Source organism: Phalacrocorax aristotelis, chromosome 15 (genome assembly GCF_949628215.1).
Source record: "Phalacrocorax aristotelis chromosome 15, bGulAri2.1, whole genome shotgun sequence".
Lineage (NCBI taxonomy): Eukaryota > Metazoa > Chordata > Aves > Suliformes > Phalacrocoracidae > Phalacrocorax > Phalacrocorax aristotelis.
The window spans coordinates 1,903,493-1,918,193 of NC_134290.1; the positions used below are offsets into that span (position 1 = coordinate 1,903,493).

A 14,701-nucleotide genomic window follows, 5' to 3' on the forward strand; every position below is an offset into this window, starting at 1 on the left:
TGGTTCATTTCTCTCAGCCAGTTTGAGCTGGGGTCTAATTTAGTGTTCAAGAGCTAAGTGGAAAAAATCTGGTCCTACAGGAAAATCTTTTGTGGTTCCTTCACACAGCTTGGACGGTAGGCCAGAGAGCGCTGGGGATTGGTGTTGTTTCATCCAGGAAACTGTGCTGACTCAGATCTTCGAGGGAGTTGCAGTGTCTTTCAGCATGCGTGCTGTGTCGATGATCCCATGCCCTGTGGGTCTACTTAAGATTAGGTTACCTTCCTGCCAACTCTGTGATGTGAACTCAGTGATTTCCCAGCCTGTTCCATCAAAGATGACAAGAGGTAGATCTGAGATGCTCACTCAAGGAATGGGGCTGCGGTTCCCAGGGACTGCTGGTGCAGCTTGAGCTGCAAACTGGTCACCTGGTTTCCTACAGACTGCCTGCCTCTGCCCTTGAAAGCTTTGCTGCTGGGTTACAGAGGAACTAGGTGACCCCTCGTGATGCTGACTGTCTAGCTCCCTCACCGTGCTGACAAATACACCATTGCTGAGGTTACGGGGCGGGTCTGAGTTTCAGTGAATGCTTGTGTTAATTTGAAAGCAAGTGGTGTACCAGTTCCAGGAAAGGTCTTGCATTGACCTTTATGGTTTCCAGCAGACATACAAATAGCCCCCGTGCCCCTTGGAGGGATCTGGTGGAAGGTCTGAGCTCACATGGTGGCCCCTGTTGGGTTTTTATAGCATGCAGAGTTGACTTGTCTTTAAAGTTTTACAGTCAGGAGTAGCCTCTGTCAAAACCTAACTCTTAAGCTCGGCAGCATGAATAACACCAGTAGGTACATGATGTATGCAGCCCCACTGACTGAGCCGTATCGCGATTCTGGGGCTGCAAAGCCAGAATAAATGTCACTGTAAGCTCAGGTGGAAGTGGCTGGCAGTGGTGAGGGATGTCTCCAGGATTTAAGAGCATTTCAGTTTGTGCTCTCTGCTGATTGCTTCCTTTTCAGGCGGCAGTTTTTCTGGTCTGCATCTGAGATGCAGATTCATTATGGGAATTGGACAGGAGGATAGGTGATTTCTTTCAACTAATGGCAGGATGGGATTGGATTTTACAGTTTGTGTCATGGCCTGAGTTTTGGGGGTGAAAGACAGTATTTCCTATTTAAAACAGAAGTTCTACTCACTTACTTAGATGAGGGCTAAATTCTGGCATTAGTCTCTTTAAAACATTTTCTAAAAGCTGTTTAAGTCATAAAGTGGCTGGAGCTATGCTTCCAAGAAATGTAACGCGTTTATTTTAAAAACAAACAAACAAAAAAACCAACAAAAAAACCCCCAACCCACTACCCAAAACAAACCAGCATCCCTGCAACTTTTACTGGATTAGTAAATTGAATTAGTTCAGAAAGTGTCTGGTGATCAGCAGGGTGAGTGCCAGGAACAGCGTGGGTTTGCATGCTGGGGGGAGTGGGGATTGCTGGGCCCTTCCCTTACACTGGCAACGTGTGGTGGTGTCAAGTCTGCTGAAACTACAGCCAGAGCACTTCAAGGGTTTGCATTTCGTCCCCAAATGCGCAGTGAGTAGTTACTGATAAACAGTTACTTAAATTGCTTTAAACAGGCTGTATTTGCACACTCTTTTACAACCCCATGCTTGGGGAGGGTAGTAGTGCATGTTAGTTGTGACCAGTTAGTTGGCCACAAGCTCTGGAATAAAATCTCCAGCTTGAGTCTCAGTGGTTGGGACAGGAAGCCACACAATCATTGCTGCAGCTGATCATGCAGACCACATCTCACGGTGCAGTGTCTTGTCTTTGTTTAGACGTTTGCTGATAGTGGTCGGGGCTGGGTGCACGGGCTGCTGTACTGGGGAAAGCTAACTGGTTTGGCTAACTCGTATTCGAGTTATGGCATAGATGGGGTTCACGGTGGCTGTCATCATGTGATTTTGAAAGCAGTTCTGTCTGTCACAGGATGAATTCTTGTTTAGTTTCTCTCTGCAGCCTGGGGTAGCTAGGCGTAACAACTAGACAGTTGCCTTTGCCGTTTAAGCTTTTCTGAAACACCCACACAACTTTGTAAATCAGTGCCACAAATGCATAGTCTAGCTTGTTCTAAGGGACAGTATTGGTTTCAAAGTACAGAAGCTTCAAGGATTTTTACACGTACTGTCTTCTTCTGGAGTTCACCAGTATTGATACTAGTTTGGCATTCTTTTTATTACGCAGTAACACAAGGCATGATTTGCACCAATACCTGGTTAATGAGAAAGCACAAGGCTTCAGATAAACACCAGTCACTGGAATACATTAAAAAAAATAGCTGAGTGATTTTTTTTTTTTTTTTGGGACCATGTCATCTGAACTTCCTCTAGGCAGGTCTAGACAATGTGAAGTAAAAATACCGGTGGCTGCTCTGTACCGGTACTCCAGCAGTTGTTAGGTCTCGCAAATGACTTTTGTGCCTTGAATTTTTCTGTGTCTTAAATGACAATCTGCCCTTGGTTTACAAGAGAGCTGAGAGCTGTTACGTGCCCTGTATTCTAACCACCTTCTCAACATATTGGTTAAATTCTGGAAAACTTCTATGTTTCTCCTTCTCAAAACATTTTGGAAAGTAAGCCAAACTATTTTGCATGCTTCCTATATATGTAAACCAGAGGACTTTAGGATTTTAAGAGCGTCTAATTGCACTTCATTTAAAATAAGACCTTAAAAATTTGTAGTCTTTGTATTTTATTGCTTTTGTAGCCTCTGATCTTTTTGCATTTAAAACCATTGATTAGGATATAATGCCTTGTGAACCTGTTATTACATTTCTTTTACCTGGAAGCTAATGGCTGCATTCACCTGTTTGATGATGGTTTTCATGTTTCTGGTGATTCTGTTCAATTTTGCTGAGAAAATTCAAAGCTGCTGTTAAAAAGGGTTGTCGGTGTTGCACTCTGGGACTCCTTCCAGGCTGAAACTCGAGGGCAGTGAGAAGCCCTGTAGTGAGGCTCCAACACGTCTTTTTGATGCGGCTCTTCTAGAGCATTGCAAATGTTTCTTTTGAAATGCTATTTAATAGGATAAATATACCCAAGCTCCCCATTCCTCTGCAGTTACTCACAATGTAAAACTGTCTTGCCAGGGCTTGGGTTACTGCCCTGAGCTGTCTCCCTATATGTGAGCTGCAGTTGCATTTACTGCTGGAGGCTGGGGAGAGAAGACTTATTTGAACCTAATGAGATTTTAGAAGTTTGGATTCAGGGGTTTTGCAAAGAGGCTGCTCGGGTGAGGAGTCTGTGAGCTCAGGGTGTAGTTCTGGAGATGCAATTCCCATTGTTCTTTTAGGGGACAGCAAAGATAAAGGATTTTAATTCAGTATCTTACAGGTATTAAGAAAAAAGGGCTGGAGAATGGTGTGTCATTCTGCAAATGAGGGGTCTGCAGTTTGTCTTACAGCGAGTGAGACATGATTATCCTGTAAAGTCCATGTCCTCATTGAGACATGTCCTTATGGCCGTATTGCTTTTTATTTCAATTTGCCAATCTCTGGGAACCTTCTGTCTAAGCCCAGAAAACCTGTAGCAGTTCTAGTTATTTGGGTAAACAGGGGTGTGGGGAAGAAGAGGGGAGGTCGAGACACCTGTTCTCTGTAGCTGCATCAGAGGAAACACTGTAGTTTGTGCTCAGACATTTAATCCCAATCACCCAGCGTGCTGTGTCTGGGCTGGCAGGGGCATGCGGCAGTGGAGATGCTGTGGGAGATGGGACTCTGTGGCTGAATGCTGAAGGTAGTTGCTCTGTGCGGTGGCTGGATGAAGAATCCTGTCTCCAGGGTTGCTTGCTTTCCAGATGTGCTGTGCAAGAAGCAGAGCTACAGGCAACGTGCCGTTTGATGGATGTGCAGATGTGACTTTCAGCTGTTGAAAATGAAAGGCTGATATCTGAGGCATTTGAAGTATCTTGCCTCAGTTACGCTTCCATTTCCTCCCCAGCAGAAGGGATGTAGAAGAAAATTTGACCGTCATCCTTTTGATCTGCTTCCTATATTGATAATGCTCTGATTTGCTGTGTCAGCATGGCTTAATAGCTCATCCTCAGTTCTTGAGAGAGATGAGCTGCGTATGGAAAGCTGAGGTAGTTTTCTCTCTTCTGGCACATAATGCTCTCACCTTGGAGCTGACTGAGTATGCCGTGTATCTCCAGCCCTTGCACAGGCTGGAGTTATGCTGGACACTCAGTAGTAGAAGGCTCCTCCTTACAGAGGAAAGCAAATTGAGATTTCTCTAAATTGTCTCACTTTAAAATAAATAAATAATGATTAAAAAACCCTAGGCTGCTGATGAATAGTGGAAAACTAATTACTGCTTGAGGAAAAATTAGCCTTAAAAAGTTTCTTGAGGCCAATTGGCAAACGTGAATTTGTCAGTGCCTTGTCACGTAGGTTTTTCCAGAAGTAGTTTGTACTATGTTCTGCTCTGCTGTGCCACCTTAATCAGGGAGCATTTGTAAGATGCGCAGAAGGCACAGGAAGAGGGGTGTGAACAAAGCGTATGTTTTGATACACATGGGAAGATACACGTAAATAACTTTATTTCTTCTTAATAACTTTACTTAAGGGGTCTGAGTGCGGCTCAGGTTTATAGAAAAGGGGGTTGATGTGTGCATCAGTACCAAGGGGCCCTGGTGTTATACATTCCTTTTCTGTACTTCAGAATGGTGTTATGATCCCTAAGGTGGCGTTACTGCTCTTTATCAGACAAACCTGGGATGTGGGAAGCTAAAGAATGTGCCCCTGCGGCTGCACATGAGGCCGTTTCTGCTGGAGGATACTGCATTTGCAGGACAGCGAGTGCTGACATGCAGCGATGGCGAAGGAGCCTGTGTTGGAGCCCCTGGAATGTGTGAGCTGTTCCTCGGCCTTACAGAGGTGTGGGCCAGGGAGCTAGTGCAGGAATGTGCAGTATATAACTTGGGAGATGGTTCCTCTTTTCAGTTCAGCTTGAACTAGTAAGTGGGACTTATCCTAAGGTATTTTCCTGCTCTGTCATCTTGCTGATTTTCTTGGTAAAAGGGATTTTTTCTGAGCAGTTCAATGTGTTGGACATCAGGTTAAGAGTTCTTGTTGCAAGCTGTCTAAATGACTAGCAGAGCTTTGGCAGATGCTGGGAACTACCTTGAAGCTATGCAGTTGGTGTTAAGGGCCACTCATAGATATCTAATGTGTATGCAGAGCTGTGTGTTGGGATTGGAAGACCTGAATCCTGGGAACCTTGTAGTTAATAATGATTTTTGGCAAGAGGGAGGGAAGGGAGAGAGGGGGAAACTAATGCACCTGGACCTCCAGATGTCTTGGAACACTTTATAGCAGTAAAGGTATAAAATATGACATCATACTTCAACTGTCCTTCCTCCACCGGAAAATCTGTGTAGAAAAACCACTCGAATTCTGTGCTGGTTTTGGCTGGGGAAGAGTTAATTTTCTCCATAGTAGCTCGTATGGGGCTGTGTTTTGGATTTGTGCTGGAAACAGTGTTGACAACCCAGGGATGTTTTCCTTCCTGCTGAGCAGAGCTTACACAGAGCCAAGGCTTTTTCTGGTTCTTGTAGTGCCCCACCAGCGAGGGGCTGGGGGGGCACAAGGGGTTGGGAGGGGACCCAGCCAGGACAGCTGACCCCAACTGACCCCAGGGATGTCCCACACTGTATGGCGTCATGCTCAGCACATAGAGCTGGGGGAAGAAGGAAGGGGGTGACGTTGGGAGTGATGGTGTTTGTCTTCCCAAGTCACCATTACATGGGATGAAGCCCTGCTTTCCTGGAGATGGCTGAGCACCTGCCTGCCCATGGGGAGTGGTGAATGAATTCCTGGTGTTGCTTTGCTCACACGTGTGGCTTTTTCTTTACCTGTTTAAGTGTCTTCATCTCAATCCACGAATTTTCTCACTTTCACCCTTCTGAATCTCTTCCCCTCCCAGCCCGGAGGAGTGAGCGAGTGGCTGGGTGGGGCTTAGTCACTGGCTGGGGCTAAACCATGACAAATATGAACACAAATGTCCTCCTGTACCAGGGAGGATGTGGTTTGAGTAGCTGTCTGGCCTGAATGTGGTTTCACTTGAGCACATAAGTTTTTGGTGGCCCACAGGAGGGAGGAGGGCTCTGTCTTTCTGTGCCTCTGTCTCATGTCTACATGCAGCTTCACCAGGTGCTTGGCCAAGTTACCTGAGCCCATGCAGTACCCAGGCGTGTGCACACTGAGATCCACTGTGCTACGGCAGACAGTGAATTCAGGTTATATCCGCTGTGTGACTGCACGAGCATAGTGATGACAAGGAGTGTCTGGGTTGGTGGTGTTTTAGCAGGTATTCCTCACGCTTCCACACCCTACTGAGCAGCACACTGTTCATAGAGTGGAAAACACAAATTTCTATATGCACAGCCTATGCCTGTGAGTAGGCTGAGCCCTACTGAGTCTTTGGAAACCGGACTGTCTGATTCCACTCCATCCACGTGTCTGTGAGTTGGCGTTTTGCCAGTGGGCTGTGTTAGTAGCATCTAGTAAGGGTGGGAGTGGAAGGAGGGGTGATCCTGCGGGGGAGCAATGGCTTGAAGATCGAGTATAACCCTGTCTCTTTAATTCATTGCTACAAAATGGTTAAATCTATCTTCTAGAGGTAAATGATCTCTGATCTTTTAACCTTGGGAGGTTCTGCCTCCTAGAGCTGTGTCTGTAGTATTTTAGGGAGTATTTGGGGCAGCAGTAAAACTGTAGTGAGGTCAGGGTGTGTGGTTGTTTCCAGAGTACTGGGCGATAGCCCCCGAGATGCTGCCATGTGTGCTGGTGTGAAGATGCATGTCTCTGTGCGGGGGCGCAGCACACGTGGCACCAGCAGAAAGTTTCTGCGTGCCTAAAATAGGGACAGGTTCCTGACTCTGCGGGGATGAACAAGTGAGGTGAAGTTACTGCCAAGTTAGCCATTGCTGTCGGGTTTCATCTTTCTGTCCATGTAAGGATGTAGTGGTGCCCTCTGACGGCTGGTGGTTGTGTGAATTGGTCTGTGTCAGTGTGTGAGGATGATCCAGTCAACTACTTCCTACAGGTTGGGAGGGACTAACTGGTTGATTTACACCTCCTGTAGCACTGTCCCTCAGGAGTTGCCTTGGGAAGGAACGCTTCATTACACAATAAATCGATCGGACCTTTAATATTTCTATTTAAGTGTTTAATAGTCTATTTAAGGAGTGGTCACTGTTGTGAACTCAATCCTGTAACGTGAGGAGCAGCGCTGCACAAGGCACAGCATCTTTATTACAGTTCATCCAGTTACAGCTGTCTGGTCCCATTTGCCAAAGAAAGATAGAGAGGGATGCGTCTTCTTTCCAGTAATAAATCTCCCTTCTTTTCCCCCCATCTCTTGTCTCACATTGTCTTCTGGTAGTGTTAAAAAGTTGCACGGATCCTAAATGAATGCACAGTCCTTTGGGAACTCTTGGGATGAGGTGCTGCATGGAAAACAAAATGTTAATCCCTTTGATTGGGTTTTGAATAATCGCCTCCAGTCAGTCTCTGGACTGCAAAACTCCTTAGGCTGACCTCCAAGGGAGTGATTTGCAGCCTGTGCCTGTGGGTTGCAGAGTTGCTTCCCTCCCGAAGGGCGGCACCGTGCCACCACCGCTCTCGCCCTGCCCTCCTCGGGCAGTTCTGCTGCTGCGGCTGGACCCTTAGAATGGGCACAACTTCTCTAGTCCAGCAAAACTTCAGGGAGCTGTGGTTGCTGATGGGGTTGGATCAGAGAATAGTTTGTGTGGCTGGGAGCAGCAACTGGGGTGGACATGAATGGGGAGACCTTCCCTCCATTGTGGCAGTGAGCTTGGAGGGAGCGACTGGGGCGTGAGGAAGGGTCGACCCTGGGTTTGCAGAACATGGAGGTGAGCAAGCACAAGGAGAGGTCCTTTGCCACCCTTAAACCGGTGTATGAGCACCTGTCCTGCTCCCGGCGTGCTCCTTTTCCGGTCCCGCCGGGTGGGGTGGTGCCTTTGTGCGGCTGCTTTGGTACCAGTTGTAAAGCTGAAGTGCAGTTTGAGTAACAGAGTGATTCCTCACCAGCCTTTTCTCCTCCCTTTGCTTCCTGTTCCTCAGCTCTGCCTTGTTTGCTCAAGTCAGGAAGAGGGAGGGTATGGGGGAAGTTAATCATTAAACTCTGATGTCTTCTCCTTAACTCCTTCACAACCTGGGGGCAGAGCGTTCCTGGTATTTCCAGACCCCCCTTCTCCTGCAGACTTGTAAAAGTAAACCAGTAAATCTAGCCAAACTTACTTCTGTGCCATTAGTAAAAAGCAATGGATTTCTGTTCGATGGCTCATTCAGCAGAGTGCTGAGCTGAGCAGGAGGATTTTGTGGTGAGATGGTTACATCTGCCTGTCCTGCAGTGAGGGATGGGGGTAGAGGGTGGAAAAATGGTTTGGGTCCCCTCTGCAGGGCTGGAGGAGCCCAGCACCCTCATGGGATTTTCACTTCCTGGTGGAGTTTGATTTGCCTTTGTCATTGGTGGGGAGAAGCGAAAACCACACCTTCTCGGCTAGCACTTCTCCTGGAGGTTGTGAGTACGAAACCTCCAGTCATAGGACCTGCCTGGTTGAAGGAATTGCGGCTCTCCAGCAGTTCCCTTGAGGTATGTGCCTTTCACTCTGGAATCTACCAGCTGTTGTTTTGCTTAAAAAGATTAAGTTCATTTTTCCCCAGCTGCAGAAAGCTTGTATCCCTTGTATCTGCTTCTGGGGTATTTTGGGCCCTTTAGGAAGATGCCTGTGGCATAAATGTTTCAGAGCATCTTTTTGACTAAATGAAAGGTGTATAGGGTTAATTTAATGCAGTATTTAATTTGCTAATGGCTACATTCTGCTCCCTGAGGCGGGACTGCTTTTTTTTTTTTGTGATGCTTTGGTTTGTGGAAGAGTGAATATAAAAGCAGCACCTTCCTCATCTTGTAATGCAATAATACCGTCCTCCATTTGACCCTTTAATATATTTTTTTAAAGGGTTGCTAAGTGCATTGGCTGGTGTGGTCTGCTCTGCTCAGGAAGTGGCTTTGAGCTGGCAGGTGCCTGCCCTCTTAGAGCCGGTAGGCAGCCATTAGGGCGAGCAGTTGCTCGGTTGCTATTCTGGTGCCACCTGATAACTTCAGCTCCCTGTGACCCTGGTGGAGGATACTGCAGGATGGCTCTGCTCAGGCTGAGCCCTCACACCCCAAACCTCAGCACCAAGTACCTGCTGTGTGCGGGAGGAGAACGAGAAATCCTGCTGAGACTGCCTGATGACAGTTGGGTCTGTGCGGAGGGGAGGGAGATTCAGGGGGTTCCTGATATCTCCTAATTCTGCTGAAGTTGCACTACTGTTGTCTGGCTGAATCCTGCATCTCCAAAGGGACCTGCCAGGTATGTCTTGATGCTGTTATAATGGACAGCGCTGATGTCCCTAGTGAACCAGCTCCTCTCTAATAGCCTTAGAGAGGTGTGCACTAGTGCTTGCTGCCCCAGCGGAAAGCTGGGCACCCGGCCAGCGAGGCTTTCTTTAGAAAGTGAGTACAGTGCAGACCTGCAGTCGCTCGCTGGAGTTTCCCCCACCAGGGACTGCAGCGGGCTCCGCAGGACAGAGGTCCAACAAGTCGGGATTTACCTGTGAGTCACCACAGAAGAGTGCAGGGTTGGGAATTGGCAGAGGGTAGTTCGCAGGGAAAAATCGGGAAAGGTGGGAATGCCGTTTCATGACCCATCTCTGGGGGGTCATGAGGGAGAGCGTTTTTCCTGCTTTAAGATTTCTGAGAGGCACTAACTGTGCGACGTAGGTTCCTCTGCCTGGTGTGAGTGCCGATGTTTCTAGCTGGTGGAAGTTTTTCTTCTCTTCAGGAATTTGTGAGCAGTCTCCACCCAGCAAATTGAGAATTGTTTCCAGGAGAAGAAATGGCGTTTACCTGGCAGCCTCTGGAAACTACTTAACTGTTTGTGTCATGTACTGGGAGGGATTTTTGCTGAGAAAACTGAAACACATACTGCTGCTGCACCAATGGACTAATCTGAAAGTTTCATGCTTCTTCCACTACCTTAGACTCTGGAGAAAACCCCTCCCGAGATCTTGTTTCCTGCAGAAAGCAGTGCCTGCGGCCACAGTAAATGACTCTGATGATGTGGGGCCTGTAATTTGTCTGTGTCAATATCCTGTTGCAAGCTGATCTCTGGGCAGGTTTCTTCTAGGTTGCTGTTCTGCTGGGTCCACTGAGACTATGGGTCCCGGTTGTTTGGTGATTTTCCAGTTAAGACAAAAATCTGAGACTGACACTGTTTTTCTGGCTGCTTTGTTGCCTTTTGGTATTTTCTTTGTACTAGAAGTTTGATTAACCTGTTCAGTCCTGGGCTGCAGTAATGCTTTTCAGGGCATGTGGTAGATCACTGAGAAGAAAAGTACTCCCAGAAACTTTCTGATATGGATAACCTGAATGAGACGAAAGAGAAAAATCTCTAGCCCAGGATTTTACTTTTTTTTTTTTCCCTTCCTTTTTTTCCTTTCCTGCAGACGCCTTACTGGCAGACCTGGAATCCACCACCTCACATATCTCAAAACGACCAGTGTTTCTAACAGAGGAAACACCTTACTCCTACCCAACTGGAAATCACACGTACCAAGAGATTGCTGTGCCACCTCCAGTGCCCCCACCACCTTCCAGTGAGGCCCTGAATGGCACTGTGATTGACCCCTTAGATCAGTGGCAACCCAACGTATCCAGATACGTCCACCAGCAGGTAAGTGAATGCGTGTGGATGGGGGGTGCATGTTCTTTTTTTGGTGCAGTATCTCTCAAGGAAGCAGCAAGAAGTGAGGATGAGTTTGGCTATGAACAGAGTGGGGAAGTGGGGCGGAGGTGTGGGCTTTTAATAGAACTAACTGGATGGAGGAAATGGCAGAAAAGAATTTGAAACCCATTGTCATTGTTCTGACAAAATGGTGGTGTGATGAGATTAGTGTTAGTCATCTGCCTTGAAGCCTGTGGAAAGCAGACTGAGTTTCCAGCACAGATCTGCGACTCATAGGCAAATCTGAAGCAAATGGAGAATGTTGTTCCTGGTGTAGCTCATCTGTTAGAGGCTGGTTGGCTATATAGCAGATTTTTTTTTTTCCTTCTGCTGGGCTTTGTTCTGCCCTCCCCATGTGTGGGGTTACAGTGCAGTAGTGTATATATTTGTTTTCTATTCTCTGTTTCCAATGCAAATCTCATTTCCACAGCCTCAGCCGCAGTCTCCCATATACAGCTCTAGTGCCAAAAGCTCCAGTGCCTCTGTTCCTAGAGACGGGCTCAGCTCTCCTTCTCCCCGTGCCAGTGAAGAGGAACACGTCTACAGGTATCTTGTCCTTGTTAAAAGATAAGCCTGACTCACAGCTTGAGCCTGCTGTGGCTCAAGCTGCCTTCTGTAAGTGGAAGCAAACACTGTTCCCTGTGTATGTTGTGTTGCCTTGTGTTGGTTTTGATTACCTCTTTTATAAGAGGCCACTATAACTTTCATACTCACTTCAGACAGTGATGTGGCCCTTCGGCTTGCTCCGCTGCAGAAGAGGTTAAGGATCCATCAGCTAGAACAGGATCTGGGTTGTGCTGTGAAGGATACAATCCAGAGACAAGTGACAAATCCATCCCCCTGTTAAGCAGCCCAAAAGTTCTTTAGGAGGTGGGTGGCCTTTGGGTCACTTATCCCAGGGAACTCAGTCACCTGTGGCCTAGCAGGATGTGCATTGACTTGAACTGTCAAGTAAATTAGAACTTAAATCTTTCATCTCTGTAAATGATAGTGAACTGGTTTATACTTGCAAAGGTGTCTGCTCTTATGCTGAGAGGTTAGAGGAGTAGCCTGTATGGTAGGACGCACCATTCTGCTGACACGGGGATGAGGGAGAAAGAGGCTGTCAGAATTTCATCTCTGATGGCCCCGTACAGTGCACCGTGTCCTGTGTCCCTTCTTAAAGTGTGGAGACTGGCGTTCCTCTGGTGAGTGTTCTAACCATGCCTGGCTCTTTCTGCTGAGCAGGAAGTTGTTGTCAACCAGAAGTAATTCTGGCTAGAGGCAGGCATATCCAGAGATGGCCCAATTGAGGCGGTCATTACAATTTTTTCAGATGGCTGCATACAATTTGTACAAAATGGAGGTAACTACAGCCATAAGCCCTTCTGTACAAGGGTCTGGCATGGCTTGGTTCTGGTGTGGATTGTAGCTTGTGTGCTTAGGTTAGGAAGAAGCATGCGCTCCTCAGACTGCTTATGTGGACTTTTTTTTTTTCCAGTCTGAAGAGAATGATAATAACTGCCGTTATGGAATTTCATAATTGTCACTGGTTACAGGTGTCAGAGTCTTAAAGCCTGTTACGTATTCACTTTTTGAGCATAATGTGGTATGTGTAAGACAGAAGTCCCCATTTTGGATTTGGAAAGTATCTTTGATAAAATCAGAACCTGTAGAACACTAAAAGTTAGTCCTCCATTTGTAAAGCTAGTAGGAGAAAATAATTTCCCTGTCACTGATGACAGGAAGACTGTTATTACAGTGTAATTACTATAAAAATCACTGCATTGGTGCTAATTTTTATGTCGAAACAGTTTGCAGTTGTGTGTGGTAAATGGGATCACCCATATAGGGTAAGGAATAATGGCAGCCAGTGTTTTATGCACACTTGTGCACAGGTAAACTTCTTTTAAGGCTTGTGTATTTAGTGCAGTAGAAAATAGTTTCAAATTACTTTCTTACAAATGGGTTAGAGTTTCCCAAATTAAAGGTTTGAGGACTTGAAGAAAGACCTTGAGTGCTGCAAGAGGCTACCACATAACCTGCTGCTTTTGACTTTTTGTTGATAGCTTGAGGTTTCTCTCTGCAGTCTGTGCTGGCCCTGCATTCCCTTGCGTCAGGGGAGAGGTTTTTGCTGCTTGGTGTGATGTCAGCAGAAATAAGTCATTTTCCTGTATGCCAGCTAATGGTTCTGCTGCTGTTCTGTGTGTCTTGGAGCTGCAGACAGTTAACTCTTTTTGCTACAGGGCTGTACAGCACACAGTCCGAAACCCTGAGGCCCTGTCCATCAGTGCTGTTCCTTTGTAACTGACAACTAAAGATGTGGCTAAGCAGCACCTGCACTGTGGTTGTTTCACAAAGCACACATCATCTTTCCCCCAGAGCTAAAAGCATTGGTTTGAAAAGAACACAGTATGTGTGTAAACTTTGTGAACCTAATGTAAGTTTCCATCCATCCATCCTCCTGCTGTATCTTGATGTAGAAGTTTCACATGCCCCTTTTATCTTTAGTTTCCCAAACAAGCAGAAGTCTGCAGAACCATCTCCCACAATGAACAGCTCCTCTCTGGGCAGCAACCTCTCAGAACTGGACAGACTTCTTCTGGAACTGAATGCTGTTCAACATAATCCTGCCAGCGGCTTCCCGGCAGGTAAGGAATAGCAAGACATTTGGTATGAGTGGATAGTTTGATTCTCAAAATAGTACCCTACTTTTTCCTCCTGACATTCTTATTGAGGGGGACCCCTCCAGCCCCTGGTCGACGATTCATTTGGTATGGATGGGATCTCTTGAGGTCTGTGGTGCAGCACCCTGCTCAAAGCAGGCCCAACTTCAAAATTGGCTCTAACCAGAGTTTCAAAGTTAGATTAGGTTGCTCAGGCCCTCGCACTTTAAGTTCTGAGTATCCTCAAAGATGGATGTTCCACAAAATATCTGGGCAATTTGATGCTCTTGCCTGTGATTAGCATGTATGTCTGGACCTAGGGGTTGGAATGACTCTCTTCTGCTCCCCTTTCTTAAGATGAAGCCACTGGAAGCCCATCACTGCCCAGCGTGGCTGGACCTCACTATGTCGTCCCAGAGAGCAGCAGCTCTGTGGGAGGGAAGGCTGCACCCCCTACGAAAGAAAAGCCGAAGCGAAATGGTGCACGTGGGATTGAAGATGTGCGTCCCAGTGTGGAGAGCCTGCTGGATGAGCTGGAGAGTTCTGTGCCAAGTCCAGTGTGAGTAGTCTTTTGGTGGTTGCTGGCTTGGGTGGGGTGTGACAGGCTGTTGTGGGAGTAGTGGCTGTAGTGTAGGGGCAGATGCTGCAGGAGAGTGACAGGCAGAAGATGGGCTTTGTCTCAAAGGGTCAGAAATCAAGCAGGCGCATGAAGATGCTGGTGCTCTTTTATCTGCTCCTGAATGAAAAAATACATAAGTCATGTTACAAGAGGTGGATTGTTCAAACTCGGATTTAAAGCTGATCACAAATACCTGCTGTCTGACAAAATGAATGTTTGGTCATTGTCCATTCCTTAATGGATGGCGGGTGTGTGCCTGTGCTCTTGCACTGCTGTTAAACTTGGCAGAAAGACAGGGTCTGTGTGTGTTGTGGAAGCTGGGTCTGGGCGAGGGCTGGTCAGGGTAGGCAGTGCAGGTGGAACTTGCCGTGCTGTGCTTGTTTGGAGGGGTAGGGGGACTGGCAGTATAGGAGTGCTCTCCCAGGCTTAAACACACCCTTTTTTTTTTTCTTTTTTTTTTTTTTTCTTTTTTTGTTGTCAGCCCTGCAATCACTGTGAGCCAAGGAGAGGTGAGCAGCCCCCAGCGGGTCACTGCCAGTCAGCAGCAGTCCCGTATATCTGCTTCTTCAGCTACACGAGAACTGGATGAGCTGATGGCGTCTCTCTCTGACTTTAAG

At 47.0% G+C, this 14,701-nt stretch overlaps 1 protein-coding gene across 3 annotated transcripts in view; it reads left to right on the forward strand.

Moving 5' to 3' along the window:
* Window positions 1-14,701, forward strand: part of PXN (paxillin) — a 53,301-nt gene that overhangs the window by 20,859 nt on the left and 17,741 nt on the right. For 2 of the 3 annotated variants that reach the window (XM_075110716.1, XM_075110717.1), the window contains 5 exons: window positions 10,543-10,769; window positions 11,251-11,366; window positions 13,311-13,450; window positions 13,823-14,024; window positions 14,566-14,701. In XM_075110716.1, coding sequence (XP_074966817.1) covers window positions 10,543-10,769; window positions 11,251-11,366; window positions 13,311-13,450; window positions 13,823-14,024; window positions 14,566-14,701 — 821 coding nt within the window. Of the gene's footprint in view, window positions 1-7,864; window positions 8,645-10,542; window positions 10,770-11,250; window positions 11,367-13,310; window positions 13,451-13,822; window positions 14,025-14,565 lie in introns of those variants that run through there. The other variant, XM_075110718.1, reaches the window with a different exon arrangement.